The sequence below is a fragment of the Engraulis encrasicolus genome, chromosome 2, assembly GCF_034702125.1.
Source record: "Engraulis encrasicolus isolate BLACKSEA-1 chromosome 2, IST_EnEncr_1.0, whole genome shotgun sequence".
In the NCBI taxonomy this organism is placed as follows: Eukaryota; Metazoa; Chordata; class Actinopteri; order Clupeiformes; family Engraulidae; genus Engraulis; species Engraulis encrasicolus.
The window spans coordinates 8835129-8847628 of NC_085858.1; the positions used below are offsets into that span (position 1 = coordinate 8835129).

Genomic DNA, 12500 nt, shown 5'->3' on the forward strand with positions numbered 1-12500 from the left:
GCTGCTTATTATCTGCTTATCCCTAAGAGTTTAGTTGTAAGCAACACGTCCGGCTGCCGCTGCTTCAGAAGTACAGTAGACTCTTTGGCTAGCATGACCTGGGCCAATGAGAATCTCCACAAAATTCTTATGAGGTTATATCACGCCAAACTGCTCCAGTCATGGGAGAGAGAGAGAGAGGGACACGGCTGCCAGAAGAAATGCCGAAATTTTATGAATGGAGATTTGCACGCACAAATCTGAACTCGTTGGCTTTGCAAAGCATGCTCTTCTGCACCCTTTGGCCTTAGCATGGGAGGGCCATGGGGAATGAGGTTTTTTTTAGTGTGCCAGACGTCCACGTGCTACACTCTCACTCTGACCACCCCTCTATCCCGAAAAAAAAGGCCCCCAGTCCCCATTCCAACTCCCCCTGTAGACTATGCCCCAAGGCCATCATCAAGTGCACGTTGTCTACCCCTCCTTGCTATCCATCCTCCCCCCCTCGGCCACATACCATAAACTTAAGCCCCTAAAATAACAGGTCGGCCAATGCAGGGCCATCTGCCATATAAATGCGTGAGGAGAGGAGAGAGGAGGAGAGGAGAGGAGAGGAGAGGAGACGAGAGGAGAGGAGAGGAGTAGAGGAGAGAAGAGAGGAGGAGAGGAGAGGAGAGGAGAGGAGAGGAGAGGAGAGGAGAGGAGAGGAGAGGAGAGGAGAGGAGAGAGGAGTAGAGGAGAGGAGAGGAGAGAAGAGAAGAGAAGAGAAGAGAAGAGAAGAGGAAAGGTGAGGAGAGGAGAGGTGGAGATGGAAGGGGAGGAGAGGAGAGGCAACGAGGAGTTGAGAGGCAGCGAGGAGAATGGGGCTCGACATGTCGCTTTATTAAGCTCTGCGTGACAGTCCAAATCCGCCCTTTGATTGTTGCCGTCCGATGTGCGATCCACTGGGAGTTGTGACTTTCCGACTTTTAAACCCTGACTAGGCCCTCTGTAGATGTGTAGATGTCATCCCCACCGCTGTGAGTCATTGTCCACCAACTTTGCAGCCTCTTTGTAGCTTCTTTGTCCACATGCAAAACACAACATTATTATACCATTATTTACAACATAACAGTGCTGACATTACAACATTACAAAAACATTAGACGCATATTACAAATTGGTCGTGGTGGCACAAGCTGGTAATAGAGGTTTGTATAGCTTATAATAGGTTATATTTCATGGGATTAATGCTGCCAATGATCCCTCTTGTATGCACGGCCACAGGTGTCACGGTGAACTCTTCCCCCTGCTGCGTGAGGTGGATACCGCAACGGCCTCAGTCTGCATGCTTATTGCCGTGACAACCAGAAGCTGCATTTCCCCACATGCACTTTCCCCCCCTCTTTGGAAACCATAACAATAATAAATCCATTTCACTCCTCCCCTCTCGTCCATCCCGTCATGTCCGATCCTCTCTTCTCTTCTCTTCTCTTCTCTTCTCTTCTCTTCTCTTCTCTTCTCTTCTCTTCTCTTCTCTTCTCTTCTCTTCTCTTCTCTTCTCTTCTCTTCTCTTCTCTTCTCTTCTCTTCTCCCCTCCTCTCCTCTCCTCTCCTCTCCCCTGACCTCATTGCCTTACACACACACACAGTCACACACTCCTCGCACACACATGCAAGCACGCATGCACGCACGCACGCACACACACACACACACACACACACACACACACACACACACACACACACACACACACACACACACACACACACACACACACACACACACACACACACACACACACACACACACACACACACACACACACACACACACTATACACACCCTCCCGATGTCACGCAGCATGAGGGTCCTGTGAGGCCGGGCTTGATTGCTTCAGATTTGCAGGAAATTAAAGCGAGGGACCCCGAGAGCCTGTGATGAGCCCAGTGTCAACAGCCGGCCTGCGTGACAGGAAAGGACTTATCATGGCCGACAGGAAGAGAGAGAGAGAGAGAGAGAGAGAGAGAGAGAGAGAGAGAGAGAGAGAGAGAGAGAGAGAGAGAGAGAGAGAGAGAGAGAGAGAGAGAGAGAGAGAAAGAAAGAAAGAAAGAAAGAAAGAAAGAAAGAAAGAAAGAAAGAAAGAAAGAGAAAGAGAGTCAGAGAAAAGGCACCCCACACCCCATGTTTCCCACAGTGTGCCAGTGAGGCACCTCAAAGGAACAAACATCAGGGAAGTGTCTTATCACCCCCTTGTCCCTGCTAAAAGCCCCATATCCCCACCACCAAGCCCCCGACACCCACCAATGTCCCAACTCCTCTGCTGTCCCCTGGCCGAGCCCAGCCCTGTTGGAAAAAAAAGATTAGAGCGAGAGAGAGACAGCTTCTATCAGGTTGTCCTGTTTTTGTTGTTTTGTTAAGTGTAAGGGGAAAATCATATTCAATAGGTTGTGTGTGTGTGTGTGTGTGTGTGTGTGTGTGTGTGTGTGTGTGTGTGTGTGTGTGTGTGTGTGTGTGTGTGTGTGTGTGTGTGTGTGTGTGTGTGTGTGTTATACAGCAAGTGGAATGTACTGTAGCCCTCTGTGTACGTGTGTGCGTGTAACTCGAGAGGATTAAAAGCAGCCGATCGCTGTGAGAAAGCGAAAGAGAGAGCCAGCTAGCAGAGTAATTCATCTATTCTCAACTCTGCAGCTCTGCTAGTGCACAGACAGAGAAACAGACACGCCACTAACCCTCGGCTGTCATCGTAATTATTTCCTGGGTTTTTGACCTGCTGCCAGTAATCACCTGATACCATCCACCTCTTTATCTGCCCCTCTTCTCTCCTCCCCCTCCTCTCCTCCACTCATTCCCTCCCTCCCTCCCTCCTCCTCTCTTTGGCTCGGAGCTGCCAGGGGCGAGTTTGCACTCGTCCCCCGTGCTGCTTTGTTTAAAACCGTTAGCGCTCTGTCGAACTCCGCTGTGCTGTGTTGTGCCATGCTGTGTTGTGTTGTGTTGTGCCATGTTGTGTTGTACTGTGCTGGCCTGTGCCATGCTGTTGCCATTCCTCTGTGGTGCCGGTGTTCTGACAAGGCATCCTACATCTGCAAATTGCCATACATACACTCTACGAAAGAAATGTGTCAGAAATGACACAACATGGGTTGTCCCTGAGCACACACAGAACATATGTTGGAACGCAGCACTGTTTGTGTAATTTCTGCAACAGTTCTGTGCAAAAATGTAGGCCTTCTCATACCCTACTCAGACCCTAACCCAGGCCCTAATCCTCTAACGCTTACCGTAACCTCCAAGGGTGCCGTAACGTGTTGTAATGCACATTGAATTGCAGCACATTGAAATGCATCTGTGTATGAAATGTGTTGTACAAATAAACTAGCCTTGCCTTCCCTTGCCTTGCCTAATGGCTTTTGTAAGACAGTTTGCAGCACACGGCCAAAGTACTGAACAATGGGAATTGGTGGCAGCTTAGCTGTGGAGGTGGGCTATGTTGTGCTGTGCTATGCTGTGCCACCTTGTCCTGTGCTGTTATGTGCCATGCTCTTGCAATAGTGCAACAATAGTAGATCTGCAGTGGTGGTAGTGGAGAGGGGGATGCAGGGCTGATAGTATTCAGGCTCCATGCCTGATTTCAGACTTGACAGAGTTTGCGAAAATAAAAACATTGATAATAATTAGCCATTAGGTTATTCTTCTCAGAAAGTGTTACAGGTTCAGGGCTTTCTTCTATTATCAGGCTTGAATAATGGTCATACACAGGCTATTAAATGTCAAAATAGGCCTACGGTACGGATGTGATTGTTAAAATAGCAGATTCACTTTGGTGGTGGCATTGGGTGTGCTGAGAATGGTGGTGGCAAGGTGTTGTGGAGTGGCACAACAGCATGTCTGCCGTGGGTGGCAGTGGTACGGTAGATGCAATGTGATGTGCATGCGGTCCAATGACGCAATTGCTCTTCAGCGCCCTGCAAATGTGATGCACTTGGGCAGAATAGCGGGTCTGCAATGGTGATAGATAGGGGCAATGTTTGTGCTGGTCCCATTCAATTGATACTCTATTGCTGTGTGTCAAATGGTGCACTTGTGCTCTTCAGGCACTATGTTTCAGTGCATTGTCAGTGCGCCCCACGCACAGAAATATAGTGCTCAAAGTGCACAAGTGCGCCATCTAAGACACGGAATATGTGCATTAGTAGAATAGCACAGCTGTGATGTGGTATGGTGGTGCAAGTGGTGTGTGGTGTTATGCATATATTACAAACCCCAACTCCGATGAAGTTGGGACGTTTGGTAAACAGTGAATAAAATCAAAATGCTATCATTTTCAAAGCATTCAATCTATTCATTAGATGGGGAATAGTGAAAAGACAACATATTAAGTGTTAAAACCGATAAAAATATTGTTTTGGGGGACATATGTACTCATTTCTAATTTGATAAATCCAACACGTCTCAAAAGAGTTGGGACGGGGACAATAAATGGCAGCAAATGTCGAGGAAGACTAAAAACAAAACAAAAGACAACACTTAACAGTTAAATACATTAACCGATGAGATGATTTTATAAAAAAAAACAGTGTTAATTCCTATCTTAGACATGATTTCACCAGCTTAAATGGTGGGTGTATTCCTTGTCATGTTTTGCAATGTTTTCCTTTCTGTAGTGCTTACAGTGTGACAGGTCTTGACCAAAAACCCACCATTTTATCACCTGCTGGTCTTTATGATGGAGCCAAACTGTTAAAACATAGTAGAGAATGCAATTTGACCTTACTATGTGGCAGTAATCGAAGATCTCCCTTCAAAATATAATGCACGTGTGGCTTTTCATGCTGTTTAAAACCCATTTATACCATTCAGCACTGTATTTAACTCTACAGATGAGTGAGAACATCTTAACCAATGCACTACTGCACCCGCATGCCATCATGGAGGCTGACTTTTGAAGCTAGCACTAACACAAGTTGGATGGTCCATTTTCACTGTAGCACAGGATGTGCAATGCTCTATTATTGTCAAAAAGAATGGACTTCTACAACTTCTGCTGACTTCTGTAAGCAAAGGACAGTTTCCCATGTCTTCTGGGTCTATTTCAAGTGAGCTCAGGTGCTTAGGAGAATGTTACACCCCTGTATCATTTTCATGCATTAAGCATTCTTAATGTGGTCAGTTTTCAATAGCTCTAATTCCTGGAGTGCTAGAGTGAGACTACAGCCAATATATATTTCATGATGTCATGAACCTATACAATGATTTTATTAACAAAAATATGTCTTATATACACTCAATCGTGGTAAATCAAAGGGAATTCAAAAATGTATGTAATGACTATGGTAATTATTCCCTTTGCATCTCTGAGTGACTCAGCCTCTCTGTGATGATCTTATACCTGGACACCTATATTGTCCGTCAGTACAATTCATTTTGAAATGTTCTTCTTTGTTGTTTTATCTTATTTGGATGTTTACTAAATTTCACTGATACCCGTCCCAACTCTTTTGAGACGTGTTGGATTTATCAAATTAGAAATGAGTACATATGTCCCCCCAAACAATATTTTTTCTCGGTTTTAACACTTAATATGTTGTCTTTTCACTATTCTCCATCTAATGAATAGATTGAATGTTTTGAAAATGATAGCATTTTGATTTTATTCACTGTTTACCAAACGTCCCAACTTCATCGGAGTTGGGGTTTGTACAAGTAGAATAGCACAGCTTGTGGTGCAGTGGTGGCTTTGGTGTGCGGTGTGTTATGCATATATTGTATGTAGAATAGCACATAGAATAGCACACCCGCGATGCGGTGGTGGCATTAAGGGCCACTGACAGCATTCACCAGGCCCGGGACAAAGTCCTATGAAAGGGCCCCCCACGCAATACATACAATGTAATGCAGAATGCAATTCTGGGCCCAGGGACAATGTCCCTCCACCCTGTGGCATTAGTGTGCTGCTGGTGGCCTTGTGATGTGAAGAGCAGGGGTTGTACAAGCCGCATGCCTCCACTGTCAGTCTGTCATTGGGCCTCATTGTGCGAACACCCACAGAGCCTGGGTGGCCACATGCCTTTATGACATTAAAAAATGTGTAGTGTGCAAGTCTTTCACAAAAAGTAGACACGTGTATGTAAGCACGCACGCACACACACACACTCACACACACTAATGAAGCCACAGACACACGCTAATGCACACACACACACACACACACACACACACACACACACACACACACACACACACACACACACACACACACACACACACACACACACACACACACACACACACACACACACACACACAGGAGTGCACATACAGTACACACAAAACACATTAATGCCCACGTGTGGACTCACATGCACGCTGATGCATACACACAAACACACACACACACACACACACACACACACACACACACACACACACACACACACACACACACACACACACACACACACACACACACACACACACACTGGAACGCACATGCAGTACACACAAAACACATTACCTCCCACATATACACTCCCCACTTGCATTCTCCCAGCAAGCTTAAGGAGAAACAAGGTTACCAGAGGGTGTGTGTGGTGCGTGCCTATTTGCCTATATGTAGGCCAAGATGTGGACATCACCGTTTGACATGTGTGTGTGTGTGTGTGTGTGTGTGTGTGTGTGTGTGTGTGTGTGTGTGTGTGTGTGTGTGTGTGTGTGTGTGTGTGTGTGTGCGTGTGCGTGCATGTGTGTGCGTCTCTGTCGTACAGAGGGGTCACGCTGGTGGAATTTGATTAATGGCTAAACTCTCACAGCTGTGTGCTGCCCTTGATGGACTAATGGGAACAAGAGGGTCATGCTCCTACTACTACATACGCTCCACTCCACTCTTCTCTTCTCTTCTCTTCTCTTCTCTTCTCTTCTCTTCTCTTCTCTTCTCTTCTCTTCTCTTCCCCTCTCTTCTCTTCTCTTCTCTTCTCTTCTCTTCTCTTCTCTTCTCCTCTCTTCTCCTCTCTTCTCTCGTTCTCTCTTCTCTTCTCTTCTCTTCTCTTCTCTTCTCTTCTCTTCTCTTCTCTTCTCTTCTCTTCTCTTCTCTTCTCTTCTCTTCTCCTCTCTTCTCTTCTCTTCTCACTGCACAGTACAAAATCAAGAGAAAAAGAGAAGTGGAATGGGATGGAATGGTTTGATGGGAATTGGTCTGTGCACTGCTTGCATTAACATTGATGTGATTTAGTAGTTTGTTGGTTCTTCTTGTGGTTTATAATGAGTAGCATACCCCTACACTACAGTAAGATGTGCACTGCAGCTTGTCTGGCAGACAGACAGCACTGTCCCCGTTCTCCTGCGGTTCCCAACCTTTTCCAATTTGGGGCCCACTTGACATTTTCACAAATGGTCAACAGCAACACACGCACGCACACACGCACATTATTTTGATTTTTAGAAAATGAGGTCCACTTGCAATACTTTTTGGGAACCTCTACCCTACCCCCTGCTTGACTGTTAAGTCAGCACTTAAAGAGTATTTGGGATCAAACACATTCTAAAAGATATGAAATCATCTAAGATCTATAATTCTTGAATTAACACTGCATTTTTTCACTGTGTGAGAGGCATACTTCCCTGATATACCGCTTGGCTGCCTGGAAGTCCTATGCCTCTTTTCCACTGCCAGTTTTCTGGGAGGCCTACAGCTTGACACAGCACGACTCCGCCGTCACTTTTTGCTTTTCGATTGGCCATGACACAGCTCAATCAAAGAGCAAAAAGTGACAGCCAAGTCATGCTGTGTTGAGCTGTATAGGCCGACCAGAAAACTGGCGCTGGAAAAGAGGCACTAGTGTACTTCCCTACTCGATTGCTTGCCTACATGGTAGACATACTTTTCTGTGCGACCGCTTGTCTGGGAGCCCTGCTGCTTTGCTTTGCTTTGCCTCTGCATGGAGATAGGTATCTGAGCTGCTACTCAAGATGCTGGGATATCTCAGGCACTGATAGCGGCCGACTGTTTACATAGATCTGACTGACTGACTGCTGGGCGGCCGGGAAGGGAAGGGGGTGAAAAGGAGCCATACAAAATAACTTGGGCTTGAGTTTATTTTTTTCTTTTATCCCCAGACAGAGGAGAAGTTTTATGCAATTATTAATCAGAAGTTTGATGGATTTTGAAAAGTATAAGTGACGCTAAGAAAAGAGAGAGAGAATGAGAGATTGATAAGAATATTGATAGTCATCTTGAGGGGAGAGAGAGAGAGAGAGAGAGAGAGAGAGAGAGAGAGAGAGAGAGAGAGAGAGAGAGAGAGAGAAGAGAGAGAGAGAGAGAGTGAGAGAGAGAGAGAGAGAGAGAGAGAGAGAGAGAGAGAGAGAGAGAGAGAGAGAGAGAGAGAATTTCAGCTCCCCACATTGCCATACTTGTCAGCACTGACTGAGCCAATGTGATGCCTACATGAAATAGTTTTTGCACAGCAACTTCTCTATGTGTCTGTGTGTGTGTCTGTGTGTGTCTTTGTCTGTGTCTGTGCATGTCTGTGCTATGGTGTCCAGCCAGCTGTGCAAAAATGTTCATACAGCAGTGCCAGTGCTGCTATGTCTGTGTCTGTGTATGTCTGTGTCGGGTGCTTCTCTGTCTGTGCTGCTGTGCTCTCTGACCGCGCGTCTGCAGACGCCCCCATTGTTCTCCTGTGGAATTCTGGGTCATGGCAAAGGGCCGCTGTAATCCAAGCCTCCCCATCGCCGACACCGTGTCCGTGAATCGGCCCTTTGTGCGGGGAGGAAGAGCCTTAGCCCAGCACAAAAGGAAGAGGTCGGAAAACAGTGTTTGCCATTGGCTTTGTGTGCCAGGGTTTTGGGAATGGGGAGGATTAAGAGGGGGACAGCACAACTCAACAGCAGCACAGTGAGCGGTTCACATTCACATGCCCCAGGTGTGGGCGCCCAAGTGCCGCCATTTTGTGCCTAATGAGCTCACGTGTGTATTTTAGCAGGCCCTCTCTTGAGTGTCAATTTGATTTTGTGGTTGTGTGTGTGCGTGGCTGTGTGCACGTGTGCATGCTTACATGTGTGTGTGCGTGTGCGTGCTTAGTATGTACTTGAGTGCGTTTGTGTGTCTCTGTATGTCTGTGTGTGTGTGTCTCTGAGTGTGTATGTGTGTGTGTGTCTTTGTATCTGCCCTTCTCAGAATTGTTAATTTAACCCTATCCAGACTGGGCTTTTTTGGCATTCCTGGGCCTGGGGGGGCTCTTTTGACCCCCTCATAACTCATGAACGGAATACGGTATGACCACCAAACTTTGGGGAGATGATCTACATATGGACATCTATGAATGACATCATTTTTGTGTCATTATCTGGTATTATGACGTCATTATGACATCATCTGATTATAATGCCCAAAATCTCGCCATAATGTATTTTCCATCAAATTTAGGTAATGCACTTACATTTTAATGATTACATACTTCAGACCACTTAAATGCTCACAAAGCTGTCTGATGCTAATGGAATTAACAGAAAAAAATGACAAAGGAACAATAATGAGACTTAGATCAGGGATTTTCAGTCAGACATACCTGTCAGAAAACCGTTGCCATGGCAACGGAAAGAATGATAAACATAATATTTTGGTACAAAACTGTAGCCAACTAAATTTTAGGAAAAGTCACCAAGTTTCGTAGTCATAGCTTAAGTCGTTAAGGAATTATACGACATCAAAGTTGGTGCGGGCACTTTTAGCCCCCCCCCAGTCTGGATAGGGTTAAAAGTTTTATAGGACTTTGACAAATGTTATTATATAACATGCCACATGCCTGAAGAACTCCCAGAGCGTAAATTCTGATTAACATTCTGGAAATGTATAGAAACTAGGATCCCTCACTGCCTAGCACAAAAACATGCGAACACACCACTGCCAACAAGTACGTACATCAAATTATACTGTCCAAGTCCATCAAATCATTTCGTGTTTATGTGATTCTTGGCCTCCGTTGTTGTAACACTCCGTGTCTGGAGTTACACGAACAAGACAAGTTGCAAGACATAACCTGGCTCCAGGAATGAGGCGCTGTGCTTTTACACGGTGATGTCATGTCAGGTTTCAAAGCGAGATCAAGCAGACAGCATTGTAATTACTGCCTACCCTCTAACAATGTGTCTGAAAGAGGACCATTGAAAGCAGAGCGCTGCTCTGTCTTTTACACACAAGTGTAGCCTTTCAAGCCTTTAGTGGGCACAGTAAAGGCAAACAGGGAAATGACGGCTACACCTAGATTCTCTTTTTTATTGTTATCATGAAAGCAAGAAAAGAAGAGCTTTGAAGTGTGCAAAGTAAAATTAAAAGAGATAGCTCGGCGAATGCTTTTCTCTCTCCCTAGAGAAACATTCTATTATCTGGTTTAAACTGCCCTACCACCACATGCTGAACATAACAATGTGTTGTGCATAGACAAGTGCTGTTGGAACATTAGTTAATCTTCTCTGTCTGGTTCGGGGGATTCTTTTAGACTTTTAGACATTGTTCATTTGTTTCAGTTTTCAAAGATGAAAGGGCACAACTGAATTATTTAATTTCCTTCAGGATTAATACTTTATTATTGCTACAATGTCTAGAGACTCAGACTACTTTGATGTCTTTCCTCATCTATGTTGCTTCACATGTTCCTGCAGGACTACAGAATTGCCCAACAAAATGCCCAACAGAGATGAAAAGCAATGCCTGAAATAATTGTCTGACAACTGACACATTGCCCATTTCACAAGTCATTAACTTTTAAGGGTACAGCCTTTTTGTGCTAGACATTTTTAAGGTATTCAAATTGTAGTTTGTAAATAAAATATTGATTCAGTTAGATCAAAATGGATAGTGTGCAGATTGGAATACTAATCTTTGATTAGCTACATTTGTACTTTTCCAATGGACTTGTCTGCCAAAGAGGTGTGTACTGCAAGCTGTCTTGTGCTGTACGCGACTAGATCACAGCCAGGGAGTGAATGTATGTTTGTGAAGGGGTGAATGTGTACGTTCAATGGGAAACGCTTTAGGTACTGCAACAAGTATAGGAATATACCCTTTAAATGCAGTCCATTTCGCCATTTACCAAATGGATTGACTTGATATGAATCTCTATGGCCCAACACCAGCTTGTAACATGTAGCTTCAACATAGCTAGCTTGCAAATTTCCCAATGTAATCTAATGTAATGAATCTCTCTGTCTGCCGTTCACAGCGTTGAAGAGGTCCTTCGACATCGACGATGTGGACGACATCCCGGCCTTCTCCCCGTCCTCCTCTGTCGTCACCTCCCCCATGAGCCCCTCCTCCACATCCCTGCTCAACAAGACCAACGAGAGCAACCGCAGCGGCGGCGTCCTCCAGTCGTCCAATCACCACGTCTCGTCCTCGCCATACCGCTCGCGCATCGGCGTGGTGGGCTCCAGCCCCGCCCAGAGCCCCGTGGTTCAGAAGAGCCGCATGGTCTCCAGCCTGTCCTTCAACCGCGGCACGACCGGTAAGCCCGCCATCCACGCCAGCACGGGCATCAACCGCGCCGCCTCCTTCCAGAACAAGTTCAACCCCAACGGCTTCAATACGTCGTCGTCGGGCCTGGGCAGCGACAACGACAGCCTGCACAGCTCCTCATCCAGTCTGGAGTACCAGGCCTCCTCGTCCAAGCTGAGCCTGAGCTCCTCAGCCTACACCAGCCCCCCGCAGAGCCCCATGGGTGGTGGGCTCATGGGGGAGTACAAGCACCAGCATCAGCAGCAGCACCACCACGTCAACATCAACACCAGCACCAGCCCCGTGCCCGTCCTCAAGAAGTTCTCGTCCCACGGGAACGTGTTCCATTCCGGGGAGCTGGAGAACCCGCTGGTGATCCCGACGGAACCGATCGGGATGGGCCACATCACCCACGGCTCCATGCCTTCCCTGGACTTCCAGATGGGCGAGAGTGGCGGTGGTGGTGGAGGCATTAGGCGCATGGTGTCCCCCGGTGGGTCGCGTTTCGGCAATGTCGGCGCCGTGCAGGTGCTTCCGTCTGGGTGGCAGAACAACAACAACAACGTGCTGCCTCTTCATCAGTGCCAGCCGGGTCAGAACATGGGCCCGTACTCCCCTCCCACCCACCAGCGCTCCCCCAAGCCCCGGGAGCAGGCCAAGCTCAACAAGTTTCCCCTGGATCTGGACAGCCTGGTGGTAGGAAACAAGCAGCAGCAGCAACAGGTAGTTGAGGTGGCCCCCGTCGCCCCCAAACCCCCGCCGAGATCCTTCCTGCCTCGCTCCAGTAGCCCGTCCACGTCTGCCAGCCCCTCAGCCTCCATCAGCAGCCTCGACAGCACCGACTTGTCCGTGGTCCACTCCCATATCCAGAACCAGCACCAGCCTCCAAGCAACAGCAGCAACAACAACCACCACAATAACAACAACAATGGGGAGAGCAACAACAACAACAACAAGAGAGAGCCCATGTCACCACCACCACCTCCCTATTCCCCCGGTGCCATGCCAGTGCCCCGTGTCAGCCCCTCCCCGGTGCCCCTCTCCCCGGCACAGA

General features: G+C 47.0%; 1 protein-coding gene across 1 annotated transcript in view; it reads left to right on the top strand.

Moving 5' to 3' along the window:
• Positions 1 to 12500, top strand: part of septin12 (septin 12) — a 188986-nt gene that overhangs the window by 9308 nt on the left and 167178 nt on the right. The window contains exon 2 of the mRNA XM_063221378.1: positions 11175 to 12500. This exon is cut by the window's right edge and continues 354 nt beyond it. Coding sequence (XP_063077448.1) covers positions 11175 to 12500 — 1326 coding nt within the window. The remainder of the gene's footprint in view (positions 1 to 11174) is intronic.